At 55.4% G+C, this 17,600-nt stretch overlaps 1 protein-coding gene across 10 annotated transcripts; it reads right to left on the bottom strand.

Moving 5' to 3' along the window:
• Window positions 1–1,899: 1,899 nt before the first annotated feature.
• ZNF598 (zinc finger protein 598, E3 ubiquitin ligase) lies at window positions 1,900–17,115 on the bottom strand. 10 transcript variants are annotated; one of them, XR_011471285.1, is made up of 15 exons: window positions 16,852–17,112; window positions 11,536–11,648; window positions 10,652–10,781; window positions 9,969–10,180; window positions 9,643–9,860; window positions 9,004–9,121; window positions 8,215–8,402; window positions 7,993–8,077; window positions 7,106–7,884; window positions 6,427–6,571; window positions 6,172–6,322; window positions 5,818–6,072; window positions 4,776–4,979; window positions 4,411–4,593; window positions 1,900–2,159 (listed from the first exon to the last, which is right to left on the bottom strand). XR_011471285.1 is itself a non-coding variant. In XM_070413269.1 (13 exons), the coding sequence occupies exons 1-13, from the start codon at window positions 17,068–17,070 to the stop codon at window positions 2,127–2,129; spliced, it is 2,646 nt and encodes an 881-aa protein (XP_070269370.1). In that variant the 5' UTR covers window positions 17,071–17,112; the 3' UTR covers window positions 1,905–2,126. The 10 variants fall into 10 exon arrangements, 7 of the variants coding, with proteins under 7 accessions (XP_070269370.1, XP_070269371.1, XP_070269369.1 ...); XR_011471284.1 differs by lacking the exon at window positions 1,900–2,159 and having other exon boundaries at window positions 4,040–4,593; XR_011471286.1 differs by lacking the exons at window positions 1,900–2,159; window positions 4,411–4,593 and adding an exon at window positions 4,631–4,645.
• Between the last annotated feature and the right edge of the window lie 485 nt (window positions 17,116–17,600).

The following is a 17,600-nucleotide window of genomic DNA, read 5'->3' as shown; positions in this document are numbered from 1 at the left end:
GCCCTTGACCGGAATCGAACCTGGGACCCTTCAGTCCGCAGGCCGACGCTCTATCCACTGAGCCAAACCGGTTTCGGCGTGCATATTACCCTTTTATTATATAGGATTGTTTTTAGAGAAAGAGGGAGAGTGATAGAGTTAGAAACATGGATGAGAAAACCATCGATTGGCTGCCTCCTGCACATCCCCCACTGAGGACCAAGCCCAAAACCCAGTCATGTGTCCTGACCTGGAATCAAACTGGGGACCTCTTGGTGCATGGGTCAATGCTCGACCATTGGGCCACACTGGCCAGGCCCCAAGTTCTTTTTTTTTTTTTAATTAAATCTTTATTGTTCAGATTACATTTGTTCCTTTTTTCCCCCCCCATAACTCCCCTCCTCCCAGTTCCCGCCCCACCCTCCGCCCTCACTCCCCACCCACTGTCCTCATCCATAGGTGTACGATTTTTGTCCAGTCTCTTCCCGCATCTCCCATTCCCTTCCCCCCCCAAGAATAGTCTGTCCATTCCCTATCTATGTCCCTGATTCATTATAATCACCAGTTCATTCTGTACATCAGATTATTTATTCACTTGATTCTTAGATTCACTTGTTGATAGATGCATGTTTGTTGTTCACAATTTGTATCTTTACCTTTTTCTTCTTCCTCTTCTTAAAGGATACCTTTCAGCATTTCGTATAATACTGGTTTAGTGGTGATGAACTCCTTTAGCTTTTCCTTATCTGTGAAGCTCTTTATCTGACCTTCAATTCTGAATGATAGCTTTGCTGGATAAAGTACTCTTGGTTGTAGGTTCTTGGTATTCAGCACTTTGAATATTTCTTGCCATTCCCTTCTGGCCTGCAAAGTTTCTGTTGAGAAATCAGCTGACAGTCGTATGGGTATTCCCTTGTAGGTAATTGAGTCTCTTTCTCTTGCTGCTTTTAAGATTCTCTCTTTGTCTTTTGCTCTTGGCATTTTAATGATGATGTGTCTTGGTGTGGTCCTCTTTGGATTCCTTTTGTTTGGGGTTCTCTGCGCTTCTTGGACCTGTAAGTCCATTTCTTTCACCAGGTGGGGGAAGTTTTCTGCCATTATTTCTTCAAATAGGTTTTCAATATCTTGCTGTCTCTCATCTTCTGGCACCCCAATAATTCTGATATTAGTACACTTGAAGCTGTCCCAGAGGCTCCTTACATTATCTTCATATTTTCGGATTCTTTTTTCATTTTGCTTTTCCGGTTGGGTGTTTTTTGCTTCTTCAAATTTCAAATCTTTGGCTTGATTCTTGTGCTCCTCTGGTCTGCTATTGGGTATAATATTCTTTATTTCAGTCCGTGTATGCTTAATTTCTAGTTTCTTTATCGTAGCATCGAGGGTCTCATTAGTTTTTGTGAGGCTCTCCAAAAGTTTATTGCAAGCCCTCAAAATTGCGTTTTTTAGCTCCACATCCTCCATTTCTGTCATGTTTTTTTGTCTCCGCATTTTTTATGCTTTCTTGGTGCACCCCCTTGTGGTCTTTGTGCGCAGTCTTGTTCTAATTAAGCCTTGATTTTTTTAGTTAATACTGAGGGATTTGACCACCAGGCTGACTGGCTGTGAGAATCAGCTGTGGGAAAACTTCTGTCCTCTGGGGAGGTGCTAATCTAGCCTTTGCCTGAGGCGATCCAGCAAATGGCTCTGCGCAGGGCTTGGGCGGGGCGGGATTAACAGGGCGGGTGGAGGGAGCAGTTATGGCTGCTCTCAGCCCCTTTCCCAGAGGTTCTGCTTCTCAGAGCCCTGGCAGCCGCTGCAAACCTCGGAGAGAAAGCTGCCCTCAGATTCCAACTGATGCCAGACAATCCCGCTTCTCCTGTCTGAGTCTGAGTCCCTAGAGACTCACCCGGATCTGGAGCCCAGAGTCTGAGACTCCCTCCCGACTGAAAACGACAACCGCGCCCTCAGCCACCAGCCCGCTTTGCGCGCGCACCTCGGTACCTTTGTATTTTCCACACTGCGCCTCCTCTGAGCCTCGGTTTGCTGTTCTCTTTCCTTCTAGCTGAAGAGTCTCTCCTCAGCCAGCCTTCCTGTGGTTCTGGGTGATGTCCGTTCCGTCTTTTAGTTGTATTTTTGAAGTGGTTGTTTGCGGCAGCAGTCTCCAGTGTTTACCTATGCCGCCATCTTGTTAAATCCAAGTTCTTTTTTTAAAATATATTTTTTTATTGATTTCAGAGAGGGAGAGGGAGAGATAGAAACATCGATGATGAGAATCATTGACCGATTGCCTTCTGCACACCCCCTTACTGGGGATTGAACCTGCAACCCAGGCATGTGCCCTTGACCGGAATCGAACCCAGGACGCTTCAGTCCACAGGCTGACACACTATCCACTGAGCCAAACGAGCTAGGGCTGAAGTTCTTTTTTTTTTAAATTTTTTTTTCAATATATTCATTGATTTTCTACAGAGAGGAAGGAGAGGGACAGAGTCAGAAACATCGATGAGAGAGAAACATCGACCAGCTGCCCCCTGCACGCCCCCCACCGGGGACGTGCCCGCAACCAAGGCACATGCCCTTGACCGGAATCGAACCCGGGACCCCCGAGTCCGCAGGCCGACGCTCCATCCACTGAGCCAAACCAGTTCTGGTGGGCTGAAGTTCTTGAAAGATAGTTTTACTGGGTATATAAATGTTGTCATTTTCCTTAGAACTTTAAAAGTATTTCTCTAGTACTTTTTAGGATCTTATGCTGCTGAGAGCAGTGATAACAGTACAATTTGCATTCCTTTGTAGGTTATGTGTTATTTTAGTAATTTTTTTTCTAAGTTGTCTCTTTAAACATTTCTTTAAGATGTGGCTTAAAAAAATTATTCTTAGTGCTTGTTTGTATTTTTCTATTTCTTCAATGCGTGGGGAAAAGTCATGGTTCTCCAATGGCCTCTTCTCACCACCTTCGGCTCCTGGGACCCATCAGGTGTACCATGCAGCTTCCAGAGCCAGATTGCATGACCAATTGTCCTTTGGAGGTTTCCCCAGCTTGGTCTTGTTTACTTTTAAAAAATATGTATTTTTGATTTCAGAGAGGAAGGGAGAGGGAGATAGAAACACCGTGGTTAGAGAGAATCATTGATCTGCTGCCTCCTGCACACCCCCTACTGGGGATCAAGCCTATAACCTGGGCTTGTGCCCTGACTGGGAATCAAACCGTGACCTCCTGGTTCATAGGTCGATGCTCAACCACCAAGCCACACCAGCTAGGCAGTCTTGTTTACTTTAGAGCCTATTTTTATGTCAGGTTTTCATTTCTAAGATTTTTAATTAGTTAGTAACCTCCTGGTTAAGTGAAGTAGTTAAGATCCATCTCTGGAGCTGGAATGCTGGCTTTGCCACATTCAAGCTTGGTCATCTTAGGAGAGTCTCTTAATTTGTCTGTGCCTTGGGTTCCCCTCTATAAAAGGATAAAAGGATAATAGTTCCGCCGAAACCGGTTTGGCTCAGTGGATAGAGCGTCGTCGGCCTGCGGACTGAGGGGTCCCGGGTTCGATTCCGGTCAGGGGCATGTGCCTTGGTTGTGGGCACATCCCTGGTGGGAGATGTGCAGGAGGCGGCTGATCGATGTTGCTCTCTCATCGATGTTTCTAACTCTCTGTGTCTCTCCCTTCCTCTCTGTGAAAAATCAATAAAATATATTAAAAAAAAAAAAAAAAGGATAATAGTTCCCATCACATAGGGTGGGGTGATAACATGTGTAAATACATGTTAATACTTGTAAAGAGCCCAAAGCAGTGCTTTTCACATAGCCAGAATTAAAGTGTCACCTAGTATTCTTATAGGTTTTGCTTAAGAATAGGTATTTTTGCCCTAGCTGGTTTGGCTCAGTGGATAGAGCGTTGGCCTGCAGACTGAAGGGTTCTGGGTTCAATTCCAGTCAAGGGCACATGCCCGGATTGCAGGCTCCATCCCCAGTAGGGGGCATGCAGGAGGCAGCCGATCAGTGATTATCTCTCATCGTTGATGTTTCTATCTCTCTTCCTCTCTGTAATTAATAAAAAAAAAAATATATATATATTTTTTAAATATATTTTATTGATTTTTTACAGCGAGGAAGAGAGAGAGATAGTTAGAAACATCGATGAGAGAGAAACATCGATCAGCTGCCTCCTGCACATCTTCCACTGGGGATGTGCCCGCAACCCAGGTACATGCCCTTGACCGGAATCGAACCTGGGACCTTTCAGTCCGCAGGCCGACGCTCTATCCACTCAGCCAAACCGGTTTCGGCATAAAAATATATTTTTTAAAAAGAGTAGGTATTTTCAATATTGTTAACATGATATCCAGTTTCCACTTGCTCTTCTGTGGGGTTGGTTGTACTCAGGTCTGCAACGAGGGCACTAGGAGACGCTTGTGTGTGGTGGGAAGTGGTGGCCTCTGATGCATGGCCCTCACCTGGAAACACTGCTCATCCCAGCCCTGGGCGGACAAGCAGTACCATCCACGCCCCCAGCGCCAGGCAGGCAGTGGTGATGCAGCCATGTGGCTCTGGCCTGGCTCCTCTGCAGGTCTCTGACTTTGGCCTTCGTACTGTTGGTGCCCCTTCTGCTTTTAGAAAGGCATCTCCATTTTTTCTCACTGAAAGACATTTCCTTTGCCTTACTGGAATGTGTTTAGATCTTTTCCCTTTCTATATGTGTTTGGGACAGAAAAGGGAGATTTCAGTACGTGTCTGGTCCCCATCCAAAATATCACAAATTACTTTCTCACAGTATTTAGTTGTGCCCCTCCCCCGTTTCTAAATTGTTTTTGAAGTTCACCTTTAGTAGCTCTTTCATCCTGTGTTTTTTCCCCACCCAGCTTTGCATGTAAACCCAGTGTCTGTATGCCTCTCACGTTCTGGAAGTACAGGTTTACTGGGTGCAAAGTGCAGTTGTCAAGCAGGTCATGGCTGTGTCTATTCCTGGAAGGTTTGGGCAGTGCTCGGCCTCCAGAAATTCGGCCTCCTGGTTGGCTTCTGCTTCCTGTAAGGAAAGCGCAGCTGCCCAGCTCTCCCCACAGACCTTCTTCTACTGGCTGACCACCTGAGCTGTCACATGTAGACCCAGAGTTCCCCTCACTACTGGGTGACCTCAGAAGGCAGAGAAGCTCAGAATGCCAGATATGTGCATTATTGCAAAATAAATTTATTTAAAGATAAACTGTTTTATAAAAGGTCAGAAGCAATTTGAGATCCCAGATTCAGCTTCTCGTAAAAAGATTTAACTTCAAGTAGCACAATTTTGTGTCTGCTTTTAATCCTGAACACTCTTGAATCATGAAAGAGCCAACTGTTTACACAACACACTCAATGTTTTACGCCTGTACCAGTGGACCCACAGCTTCAGGCTTGGGGGCCAAAGTGCTGCAGCCCTCAGGCTCAGGAGGTCCCAGATTGGGCCACTGTGGCCACTGCCTCTGACAACATGGACAAGTCCTGGCATCCTGGCCCTTTCTTCCCCTGGCACCTTCTAAAATCATGAGATATAAACCAAGACTGGCCCACCACTGAGGCAGGGGTATCTGCCCAGTTCCCAGCAGGAAACCTGCCTAACTGTGCGGATATGAAGTGGGCTGTCCTTGTGACCCCTGGTGGGCCGGCCAACCAAAGGGCCTGAGCAGGTGGCCTCAACAGGGCCTTCCCTGGCTGCCTGTCAGCCCAGGAGGAAGAGCAGGGACAAAGGAGGCTCATGGTTGTGGCCACTCCGGCCCACATAGCGGGAGCTATGTGAGGGTCCTGGCAACAGCTTGCAGGGAGGGGAAGTCGTCATCCCGGGCAGTGTGCAGAGCCTGGTGGCTGTGCAAGTCACCATTTGCGAGTACCTGCTGGCAGGTGGGGCACACACAGCAGTCCAGGTCTGCCTGCTGGGTGCTGGCTTGCCATGCATTCTTCTTATTCTTCTTGGCCTTGGTGCCAGGCAGCCTCTCCTGGCCTCGAAAGTCCGTGTGTGCAGACAGCAGCTCCTGCTGCTTGGCTGTGTCGGGCAGGAGCACCAGCAGCTCATTGAAGATCTTCTGAAAGTTCTCCCCAAGCAGGTCCCGACAGCTCTTATAATACTGGGCTGCGGAGATCACGCCCTGCCACCGAGAGCCAGACCCAGTCACCCCTGGCCCAGGCCTAGGCCCCAGGTGGCAGGCTGTACTCCCACCCCCGCTGCCTCCCTCCACCAGCCTGACCTGTCGAAATTCTCCTGAGTGACTTTTGAATTCGCTGAAGCGGGCTTCATCACTCTGCAGAAAGTCCTTGATGGACTGGATGAGCTGCAGGTTCCTCTCCCGGAAGTTCTTGGGGACAAGGTAGGCCCGGGGTGCTGATGTCAGCCTGGGTCTGGAGGACAGGAGATAGAGGCTTCAGTCTTTGGGGTGGCTGAAAGTGGGGGCACTCTCCCCTGGCCCCTAAGGGCAGGAGGCCAGGCAGCCTGCCACACTTACGCTTTTGTGGTGGTGGTAGTGCTGGGGACGCAGGCTGGGTGGGGGCTGGGCAGGCCGGAGAAGCCAGGGGGTGGCTTGCTGACTTGCACTAGACCTGGCGGAGGTGGGGGTGGAGTGCCCTTTAGGAGCACCACAGTGCTGAAGCCTGCGGGGGTGGCACACCAAGACCCAGAGAATGACCCTCAGTGGCCAGGAACTGCCAGGCCTTGTTCCTCGCATCCCACAGGCTGCCCAGCTCACCCAGGTCAGGCTCTTATCCACAGACCACACCTCCCCTGAAGAGCAGGCTCAGAGCCTGATGAAGCCCAGAGCCAGCACACATGGTGCGCTGCCTTGTAGCAAATGCTGGCCTAAGTTAACTCATTTGCCCCTGTCTTGAGAGGGTACCAGGATTGCTCAATTTTACATGGAGAAAAGGGACACAGAGGTTAAATGGCGGACCAGTGTCATGCTCATCACAGATGAAGCATCTGCATCCCGAGTTACACTGTGCTTCCGAGACAGCTGAAAACCACTGCACAGGCTTAACTCTTCCCGCCTGTGTCTACCTGTACAATGTAACCTCAGGCTCGGGGGGATGGGGGGGGGCAGGGGCGGTCAGCAGGGGACTCCAGTCTGACTCTACTACCCCAACCCCTTCCCAGACATTCAGAGGCAGGGCTGAGCCAGGTGCACCTACCTGGGGGAGGGGGCATCCTAGGCAGGCAGGGACCACCAAGCGCTGGAAAGTCTTCCTGGGGCGTGGGGCAGGGGAGGGGGCCCAGGGGCCGTGGGAGCCCCGGGGGTTCCTTGGGGACACTCCAAGCGGGGGCTGGCCCCTCTGTGTGTCCATTGACGATGACAGCGACTGGCCCCTCAGCTCTGCCCTTAGGGGCCGGGGAGGCTTGCTCAGCTCCAGGGGGCCCATCCTTTTCAGGGGGCAGTGACAGGGGTGATGTGGCACCCAGCTTCTCGGAGCCCACCTTCTTCTTCTTGCCGACTTTGGTGAAGGTCTGGGTGGAGGCCAGCGCTAGCAGGGAGGAGACGGCAACCGTGGTGGGCACGCTCCGCAGCTCCTGGGTGGTGAGGCCAGTGCGGCTATCCTCCTCTTCCTCCTCCTCTGGGGGGGGCGGCCCACCCTTTTTGTTGCCCTTACCCCCTTTCCCAGCCTTCCTGGGGGGTTGACTGCCCCCACCAGCAGCCTGGGCCCCTGGGGTGGGTTGCACCACCTTCTTGCTGCCACTGCTATTCCAGGCAGAGATGAGGCTGGTGGGGGCTGTGCTGGGTTTGGAGGTGGAGGACACCAGGGCAGGGAAGTCATCCTCCTGGAAGGTGCTCCTGCCCCTGGTAGGAACAGGGTACACCAGTGCCAGCCCCACAGGGCCCGGGGCTGTTGCCGTGGAGCAGGAGGAAGAAGTAGAGGTGCAGAGACTGGGGAAATCTTCATCCTTGAGCTTCGAAGTGGAGGGTGGAAGGGTGCTGAACCCAGGGAGGGGAGAGGGGTCAGCGGCCTGCCAGGCCCTGGACTGCCCCGTACCCACCCTCCATGAGATCCACACTTCTGCCCCAGTTCACGTGCATGTGTACCTCAGATGTGTAGCCCCTGCTGCTGAGGTGTTGGCTGGGAAGGCCTCTTGGCTTACAGGACCGTTTGTCGAGGTTTCTTTGGGGCCTACAAGACACAAAAGGACTCTATGTCAGGGCTGACCAATATTGAGGGGGCAGGAGCAGGCCCTCTGGGGTGACCAAGGAGCTTCCCAGGTGGCTCCCAGGCACAGGCAGAGCTGCCTGCAGGCAGGGCCAGCTCACCTGGGCCTTCAACCTGAGTCCGTAGCAGGCGCCGGGGCCCTCGGGGCTCCTCAGCTCCCCACATCCCTGCCTCTTCCTTCTTGAGCCTGCTGCCCTCCTCCCGGTCCTCACTCTTGTGTATCTCCTGCTGCTGCTGCGTGGCCACCGAGGCCCTGATGGCAGCTGCCACTTCTCGGTCCTCTTCTTCCCTGAGATGGGGAGGCCTTCAGACGGGGCAAGGCCCTGGACTACAGCGATGTCAGGGCAAGGGGCTCGGGAGGGGCCTTGTCCTTAGGAAGCCTGGTCACCAGGAGGTGTGCCAGGATGTAGGCCTAAGGCCAGCAGAGTGGGTGCAGGTCCACCCTCCCTTGCCACAAGAGGGAGCTGTGGAGCAGCAGTTTTTCCCTCAGCCTTAGGCTGTGGCTTACAGGCAGCACCTGGGCTCAGTGCTCTGGGATAGCATTTGGGGTCCCCAGATGGATCCTGCAGGGCATCCAGGGCAGCCCCCCAGCCTGAGCAGGTGCCTGCGGCACTGGTGTTTCACAGCACAGCTGCAGTGAACCTCCAAGTGACACAGGCACCTCACACCCACCCAACCTGCAGGTCCTGGTGTCTGGCTGGAACTAGAGGGAAAAAGAGAAAACATCTGCTCGCTGAAGACAATGAGCAGATCCTATTACCATGTCCAGGACACCAGATGCCAGAAGGCCAGAGTCCTCTGACTCTCGTGCCTGTTCCAGCCCAGCTGTGGGCCACTGCCACCGCAGCAGTAGTGCCAGAAGAATGTCAGCAGCATGCAAATCCTCCCACCTCTTGTACCTCCAGCTTCCTCGGCGGCTCTGCTGGGCTCCACGGCCACTGGCCCGGCCTGCTCGGCCCTGGCGGTTGTACCTGTCCACCTCCTCATAGTCCTCGCCACTGACGGTCCCTATGGCCAGCACATAGCTTGTCACGGGCCCAGGCCAGGCTGATGCTAGTGCTCTGGCTTGTATAGCAGAGGCTTCCCTGCCCCCACAGCATGTGAGCTCAAGGGACAAGCTCAGACACCTCAAGGGTTCCACACCAGCCCCAGGCTTCTATGGCTTGGGTACCATGTCAGAGCAAGAAGTGGGCTTGCAGAAGGGTCCGGGCTTGCCAGCTGCACAGCCTCAGGACAGGACCCACACACAGCAGGTGCTCAACAATCTTCCAACCTGGGGAGCGTCCCAGGGACCCCAGAATAGCAGACCCAAGATGCTGGGGGAAATCGCCAGGAAAAAGAGCTCCCTGTAGTCATAGCGTGCTCAGAGAAGCAGGCTCGACTGGTATCCCTTGTCCCCACTGACACATGAAAGGTTGAAGCAGGACTGGGTCTGAGGCCTCCAGAGCAGGAAAATGTGAACCCTGCCTTGGGAACACCAGGCTGGAGCCCTGGGGAGCCCTGCTTGGCAGAGGGGAGGCCCTGCTCACCTTCATTCCGGCGGGAGTGTCGGGGCGTGTAGCTGAACTGCAGGTCTATCTGGCGGTTCTGGCGGGCCTCAGCGCGGCTCCGGCTGTGGCAGGCTGTCTTGTGGGCCTTGAGGTCGATCTCGGTGCGGAACGCATGGGTGAACTGCTCGGTACTGCAGCGGCCCTCCTCACACAGGAAGTGCTTCTCCCGGAAGTGCTCACGCAGATAAGCATAGTCGCTGACAGAGTGTCAGCAGGAGCCCTGTCAGCCCCACCACCCAACCAGCGGCCTCTGCCCAGCTTGCTCCGGGTATCCTAGGGACCACCCCATGCTGTCCCGCTCCCACCTGTAGTAGTCTTGGGCTCCATCCGAGTCACAGAAGTGGCAGAAGTAGTGGTCTCGACGCAGGTGCTTTAGCAGCTCATCGTTGTCTAGGTAGCGCTCATCGCAGAACTTACAGAGCGGGTGCCCACGGTGCGATGTGTCATCGGGGTCTCCCTGCATGCGGTGCCGCGCCAGGTCCTTGCGCGAGTACCACTTGCGCTCATATGTAAAGATCTGCAAGGAACGGGGCTAGGTACAGGGTGCAGGCTCCCAGGCCTCCCAGCTCTTCCCACAGCCCAACTATGGAGAGGTGCCAGCTCTGCCCCAGTGACCAGGAGCCTGGTGGGCCTACATAGTCATTGGGAGCCCTTCCCTGCCTGGGCTGTGTGCAGCCTGAGCTCACACAGGAAGTGGGCTTGCAGAAGGGTCCGGGCTTGCCAGCTGCACAGCCTCAGGACAGGAGCTCTGTGAGGTGCTCTGTGAGGAGCTCAGGAAGTGCTCTGTGAGGCAAGAGAACTGGGAGGATGCTGGGGACTCCAGAGTCCGGCCTGTCCAGAGTCAGAGACAGCAACCAGCCTCTCACAGCTGTTTGGCTAAGCCCTGCTATACCACCCCCCTACAGAGCCTGGCCACCATCTACCTCTGCCTGGGACCCTCCCTGTGTCCCTGAGAGCCCCAGATGGGGACTGTGAGGGTAGGGCGCACCTTGAGGTGTTTGAGGCACAGCTTGCAGCAGAAGAGTTCATGCTGCTTCCTCATGTGCTGCTCCAGGTCCCCGAAGAGGCCGAAAGGTGGCAGCTCAGGGCACCTTGGGCACTCATGCTGCAGCAGCTGCCTAGGAGACACCAAGAGCCCCCCGCCCCCCACAGACTCTCAGTGCTGCCATCTGGAGCAAACACTGTCACCTCCTCACAGCCCCTCGCTCCATGCCTCTGCAGATGCCCTGGAGCAGCAGCCAGAACAGGCACTCCCACCCGTACCTTCCATGGCTCTGACCTTTGAGCCAGATGGTGCTGGGCATGGGGTCAGAAACTGCTCCCTGCCAGGGCCCACGTCAAGCAAGGCCTCAAGATGGGATTAGATCTATGATCCAGGAGAATAACCCCTGTGTCAGGGGAACAAGATAAGCCCCTACAGGGGGCTGGGGCCAGAAGCCCAGGTTCTAGCCAAGCCAGGGGCTGCCCCTCACCTGGAAGACTAGGGCTACCCCACGACAACCATATCCCTTTGTGGGGTTTTCCCGCCATGGGCCAAGAGCCTGACTTGCAGGAGCTCTTGTGCACCTTGAAAGGCTCCAGAAAGCAGGCGCTGGGTGCTATGCCAGGAGCACTTTCCCTGATTTCACCTCCTGCCACCATCTGTACCCACGTAAGGAGGGGTGTTGTGTCTCCAGTTACAAGAGAGGAAATAGAGGGCAGGAACCCAGCCACCTGGCCCTTGACATCCATGCTGCACCAAGTGTCCCCACCCTACTGAGGGTTTTGGGGAGCACAGGAGGTGACGGAGATGTGCCCATGCCTGCCATAAAGTGCCCCTCAGATGCAGGCTAGCCAGACCCTAGGAGCCCAAATTGATGCTTCCTTTCTCACCTGTACAAGGCATACACTTTCCCATCAGCAAAGTAGATGTCATACTTCTTCTCGTGCTGTAGCTGATCGATGCGGATAGTGGCAAAGGCAGGAAGCTTCTTGCCGAAGACCACCTAGAACCGAAAGTGAGAGGGCCTCGTGAGCAAGGCAGTGGACAGCCACTGGAGGATGCAATCAGGCTGAGAAGAAAGAAAGAGTACTCAAGGCTCCCCTGGGAAGCCAGAGGCAGGCCCCTCTCCTCACCTGCAGTTCATGAACTTGGGGTTGCTGGAACAGAAACGAAATGCCCAGCCTCGCCACCAGGAGGCGACTGGCTCCCCAATCGTTCACGACCAAGCCTACACCTGGACAGACAGAGGGTGGACCCCCAGGTAGGGACCAACCGTCCAGGCAAACCAGGATTTAATTACAAAGGGGTTGAGCACAGGACAGTTTTCATGGGAAGAGACAGAGCCCAAAAGCAGGTAAGGAAATAAATGCTGCCAGGCCAGATGGGTCAGGTGACTGTGTGTCAGGGCCTGGCCACCCTGTGTCCACTCATGATGTTTCCATGATGCCACAGGAGAGGAGAAGGGCTCCTCCGTGGGACTCAGTCATGGCCCAGGCTATTCTTGCCCAGCTTCCTACTTGTTAACTGGGTTGTCTGTAGGAGCCAAAGGGACAAGCTGGTATGCACAGGGCTGGATGCGGAAACCTACCAGCTCAGCAGCTCCTCAGGGGTCTCCCAATGCTCACTCTTGGATAAAACCCGCTGGGCCTGCTCTGTCCTTCCAGACCCCTGTCCCAGTGTCAGGCCTCCCTTATCCTCCAGTCCCCCTTTCTCTGGCCCCTACTTCCCTCCCTTGGGTCAGGACGCCAGCCTGTCTCCTCTCCATGCCCCTTCCTGCTCCACCACTGTCCTCCCAGCCTGGAGCTGATCGCTGGCCTCAGTTCTGAGTCCTCACCAACACACTGGGGATGGAGGGATCTTTATACTAAGAAAGGTCACGGCAAAGTCATTCCTTTATGTTTAGGCTCAGCCAGGGAGGATGGTTGGGACCAGAATGGCCATGAACCTGGGAAAGTACAGGACTGGCTAGGGAGAGCAGGTGCTCACTCTGTCCCCCAGCAGCAGGGTAGTTAAAACTGGTTCCTTGGGTAAGGATCCCGGGAGCTCAGCCTCCACCTCTGAGGACACGCTGGAGAGTGGGGGTGGGAGGAGGAGGCTGACACCCAAGTCTTCCCCCTACTCTGCCCCTACAAGAGCTCAAAGGGGGTGTTATGGCCCAGCCACACCCATTCTGGGGAGTGTGGGGTTGAGCAGAGCCCCACAGGCTTTCTTCCCCTGGCCCTCATGTGTGGCAAGGCCAGGCACTGCCCTCTGCCGCATACTGAGCTAGAGTGGAGCCTCGTCACAGCAGAGCTCCCATGTACTCGGGGGGGGGGGGGGGGGGGGGCCGGGGCGGGGGTAGTTGCAGCTCTAACACCAAAGGGTTACCCTCCACATCTCTCCCCAGCTTATCCACAGGCCTGGACCTTGAGCTAGAGTCTTCTCAGGGATCTGCCCTCCTATGGCAAGCCCATGCCCAGCCCTGCCTTCTGAGTCCTCACGACGGTACCTTTCCAGCCCAGACCCAGGGTCTGAAGGCCCAGGGCTGAGAGCCAGGCAGGATGCTGCTGGAGGAGCTATCCGCCAAATGAGGTGCCGCAGCTAGGCTGAGGCAACACAGGCTGCAGATTTAGGAGCCCCAGCATCTGCCTGCAAGGTGGCCAGGCAAGCAGCCTGCAAGAGAATCCTTGAGGCTGCCAAGGAATACCCAAGCACAACAGACTTAGCAGAGGAAAGACTCCTTCCCCAGAAAAGACAAGTGCTGGATGCCCCATGACACCACCTCCCTGCTCCAGCACCCTCTTTTCAGCGGCCATCTCCTGTGGGTGGTGTCTCCTTGGGCTGCAGGCACCCTTGCCATGGACAGAGGCAAGGTGCAGGTTTCAAGACCAATCACCAGGCTGCTTGGGTAGGTGCCTGTCCCTCCTGAGTACTCTGGTGGGACAGGCCAGGCTGGGCACATTTGAGCCAGGCCAGAAGGGAGACGCTAGATTGGCTCACGAAGGGAATGGAACCATAGGAAAAGGCTTGGGAAAGGAAAGTGACTGTGGGCATGGCTGGGGTTTTATGAGAATGAAGGTGGCAGGTTTGGAGAGGGGAAATGCTAATTACCCCTCCCAGACAAACTGTGAGACTGGACTCTTCCCCACCCCCAAGGCCTGCACCAGAGACGAGAGTACGGCAGTGCAGCCTGGTATGGCTAATATCCTGGTCCCCAGCAGAGGCTGAGCAAGTGGCAAGATTGAAATGGTGGACAAGGACAAGGGCATGGTGGCCTAGCCAGGGATGGGCAGGAATTCACCAGGGGTCCAACAAATGTAGCCCAAGACCTACCCACTCTGGTGATCACCTGATGGAAGCGGGTCATGGGTCCAAGGACAAAGGCCAGACCAGGTCTGGACACTTGAGGATGGGCCACCTTGGGCAGCCCCTGGGTATGCGAAGCAGTAATTGACCAAGGAGGAAAGTGCACCCCTGGGGGGCCCAGGATGGCCAGGCTAGTCCCTGAGAGGAAGGGGGAGATGGGGGTGACAGAGCTCACACTGGAGCACTCCACAGGGATGAGACTGGGACCTTGCTGCTCCCACTCCCAGTATGCAGTGAGCACTTAGTAAGAGTGAGTCACGAGAGGAAAGGTGCTGCCAGTAGTGACCACTAGCAAGAGTGAGCCAGATGGTGAGGGGTGGGCAGTGACAATGGCCTTGAGCAAGGGAGAAAATATAGTATGGGCCCTGGGGATTGTCCCACCTGGAGAGTACAGGCACCAGAGGAGCCCAGATGATGACAATCTTAGAAAAGGTCCAGGACAAAGGTGGTGAGGAGGAGGCACCAAAAACAGAAAAGTATGACCTGAGTCGGCAAAACCTGCCTTTAGCCACCCCCTGCCTGCCTGTGAAATGGGGGTGGGGCTGCATTAGGTTGCCTATAGGGCCCCTCCCACTTTGCAGAGCAGTCCCATCAAGTCTCTCTGACATCACTGGGGACCAGGGCAAGGTGGAGAGCAATGCAAGAATCATCTTTTGGAAGAAGTTACCTTGAGAAAGATGCCATCAGGGGGACTTGACATCAGTTTCAACCTGTATGCACTCAGCCTCCACCCTGAGCACCTGCCAGCAGCCTAGATTGATCTGGCTCCTCGCCTGACCAGCAGCTGCAGAGCTAGGATGAGACCAGCCGTGCCCAGGACCATGGTCTCCCCATAGGCCGGCACAGGGAAACACTGTCAAGGTGCAGGAATTCACCAGCAAATAGAGCTGGCCTGTTTCACATGGCATCTTGGCACACTTTCCTCCCAGCTGTTTTTCAAAGAGTCAGTCCCATCAGGGAGGGCAGAGCTGAGGCAGGTTCCCGGGCTGGGGGTTGCTGTGGGATTCCCAAGTTGGTATGGGACACAGGAATTCAGAGGACATTGTAGAGCTCAACAAGGGAACAGAAAGGGTTAGGGCAAAGTTGCAAGTTCAAGAGCGGGAGTGCCTTGGCCGGTGTGGCTCAGTTGGTTGAGCACCATCTGGTGCACCGAGGGGTCACCGGTTCAATCCCTGGTCAGGGTGCGTACAGGAGTCAACCAATCCATGTTTCTCTTTCTCCCCCTCTCCTTTACTCTTTCTCTAAAAATCAACTTTTGAAATATTGTAAGAAAAGAGTGGGAGTGAAGCAGGATGGAGAGGAGCATCATCTCCCCAAACTTCCCGGGACACCCTCCTGCTGCTGAGCAATTTGGGGCAGGCCTGTGAAGGCTAGGGCCACCCAGGGCCATCTGATGCCAAACCACACCCCAGCTGGACCCTGCTGACTGCTCATGTCAACACCCCCTTGCCACAAAGCACTTGGGGAGGGCATGGATCCCACAGGAGAGACCAGCTGTTGGCTACAGCAGACAAACGTAAGTATCAGCTCACTTCTGATGAGACCAGCAGTGCCAGGACCATGGTCTCCTCAGCACCATCTTTCCTGGATGGCAGCTACAGATGTCCTGGGAAACCTAGCCGTTGAAGAGTTTCATCATGCCGGGTAAGACTGGCTGGCAGGGCAGGCTCTGGCAAAGCTGGGAGGTGCCCTCTGAGTAAGCCCATAGTCTCCCAGACTGTGCCCGCACTCCACATCTCTCCCAGGCCCAGGTCCATCTCTGTCCACCCCGTTACAGACTGACAGCATCCCCAAGTGTCTTTTTCTGATAGGGCACAAAGTAGGTGCCCACAGAGCATGAATTACAGAACCCACGGGGCTCCTTTAACATAAATGACTCCTTTAAAAAAGAAAAAAGAAGAAACCTATCCCCCAACAGTGTCGTTCCCGCCTCACTTCCAGGCAGAGAAAGTCAGATTCCCTGGCAGATGTCACCAGCCCAAGCTTTCCATGAACAAACCTGAGAAATTTCACAACGCTGGACGCAAACAGATCTCAAAGTGCAGCAAACCATGGGAGCCACAGCGAGGTGCTCCCAGCCAGCAGCTGGCATTGCGGGGAGGGAGGGGGAAGCTCCCTGACGCCCTCTGACCCTTCCAGGACTTCCCGGTCAGGACAGACTCAGAAACTCCCCCCCTCACTGGAGAGCTGAATGAGCCCCCAGACCCACTGGCAAGAAGGAAAACTTCATGCCCCTTTTATCCCCACCCATCAAGCACCCTGCGGAGACTTTAATGGTTCTGTCTTCCCCTCTGGTGGGCAGGTCTGAGTGCCAACTCCACCCAATGGATGGAAAATGCCAGTCTCGGTACCGTGGGGTGGGCTGGGCCAGGAACACAGCCAGGCTGGAAAAGCCACGTTTGACCCTGTGTTTCCAAAACAGATTGCCTCTGGAGGTGCCCACTTGCCCTGTCTCCTCCACCAGAATGGAGACTTCTGAGGAATAAACTCCAACAGACGAGCAGGTGGAGTTCTTACTCTGACCACACTCATGTCTATGGCCCGACAAGAATTCCCGGGGTACGGAGGGCAAGTCCCCAGGCTCTGTCCCCGAAGGGACCACTCCCTCTTCAACCCAACTCTGCCACCTTCGGCGTCCGGCCCCGGACGCCCCACAGCAGGCCGCACGGTCAGGACACTGCCCCGGGGGGACCGCCAGGCCTCCCTTTTGGAAACAGGCGCCATCAGGCCGGCGGGCGGACAGCAGGAAGGAAAGTCTCCTTCCGGATGCCGTCTGCCCGCCGCCCGGTGCCGCCCCGCTCGGCCGCGCCCCCGTGACCGCCCCGGCGCCCCGAACGCGCGGTCCGGCGGCCGCGACGCACCTGGCGCAGCTCCTCGCGGCACACGGCACAGTATCGCTGTTCGCACAGCACCCGCATCTTGGTGGAGCAGCGGTAGCACACCGGGTGGTCGCAGCGGCCCAGCGCCGTGGCCTCCAGATCCCCGCAGCACAGCACGCAGCTCCCGCCGCCCCGTTCGGGCGCCGCCGTCGCCGTCTCCAGGGCCGCGCGCCGACTGTCGGCGTCTGCCCCCGCCGCCATGGTAAGGGCTCCGGCCCCCTCCCGGCCGGCGCGGCGCCGCCAGTCTCCTGGCGGGCCCGCCCCTTCCGGGGGGACGTCAGCGCCCCGCCCAACAACGGCCCAGCCCGGCGGAAGTGCAGGAGCGATTTCCGCCCCAGAGAAGCGCCGGTTGGAGTAGCACGTTTGATGTCGACTGCTCTGGGGCCAGCGAACATCGCGGAGGTCTCCGCTCATCTCTCCCCAGACCCTTTTGTTCGGCCGCCCTCCCCAGGGGCTCACCCAGGGGCTCCATTCAATAAGGTTGCCAGTGTCAACATTTGTGATAGAGACCTCAACTAGACAGAATTGAGAGGCCTGAAGGGGGCGCTCTCACACCCCACATCGGGGGAGGCCTACCGGAAGAACTCTAGCGTTACAACAGAGCTCTATGGTCGTGTCAGCCCCGCCCCTTAACTTCCTGTGCCCTCTGTAAAGCACTTTCTCCATCCTTTTTCGGCCGAAAATGCACGTGGCTCACCAAGTCTGTAAGTTCTGAGCTGCAGTCCTTCCTT

Source organism: Myotis yumanensis, unplaced genomic scaffold (genome assembly GCF_028538775.1).
Source record: "Myotis yumanensis isolate MYYU_CA2020_CCGP unplaced genomic scaffold, mMyoYum1.0.hap1 SCAF_4, whole genome shotgun sequence".
In the NCBI taxonomy this organism is placed as follows: Eukaryota; Metazoa; Chordata; class Mammalia; order Chiroptera; family Vespertilionidae; genus Myotis; species Myotis yumanensis.
Note: the sequence above shows the minus strand (reverse complement) of the source record. Positions and strands in the feature narration are given on the sequence as shown.

Excerpts from the sequence above, each read along its gene's own strand:
- ZNF598 (XM_070413265.1), bottom strand. The coding sequence starts at position 17,070 with ATGGCGGCGGGGGCAGACGCCGACAGTCGGCGCGCGGCCCTGGAGACG. Across the intron at positions 7,885-7,992 it reads GCAGGGGCTACACATCTGAG|CACCCTTCCACCCTCCACTT; the intron begins GTACACATGCAC and ends CCCTGGGTTCAG. Across the intron at positions 6,073-6,171 it reads ACTCAGGAGAATTTCGACAG|GGCGTGATCTCCGCAGCCCA; the intron begins GTCAGGCTGGTG and ends TCTCGGTGGCAG.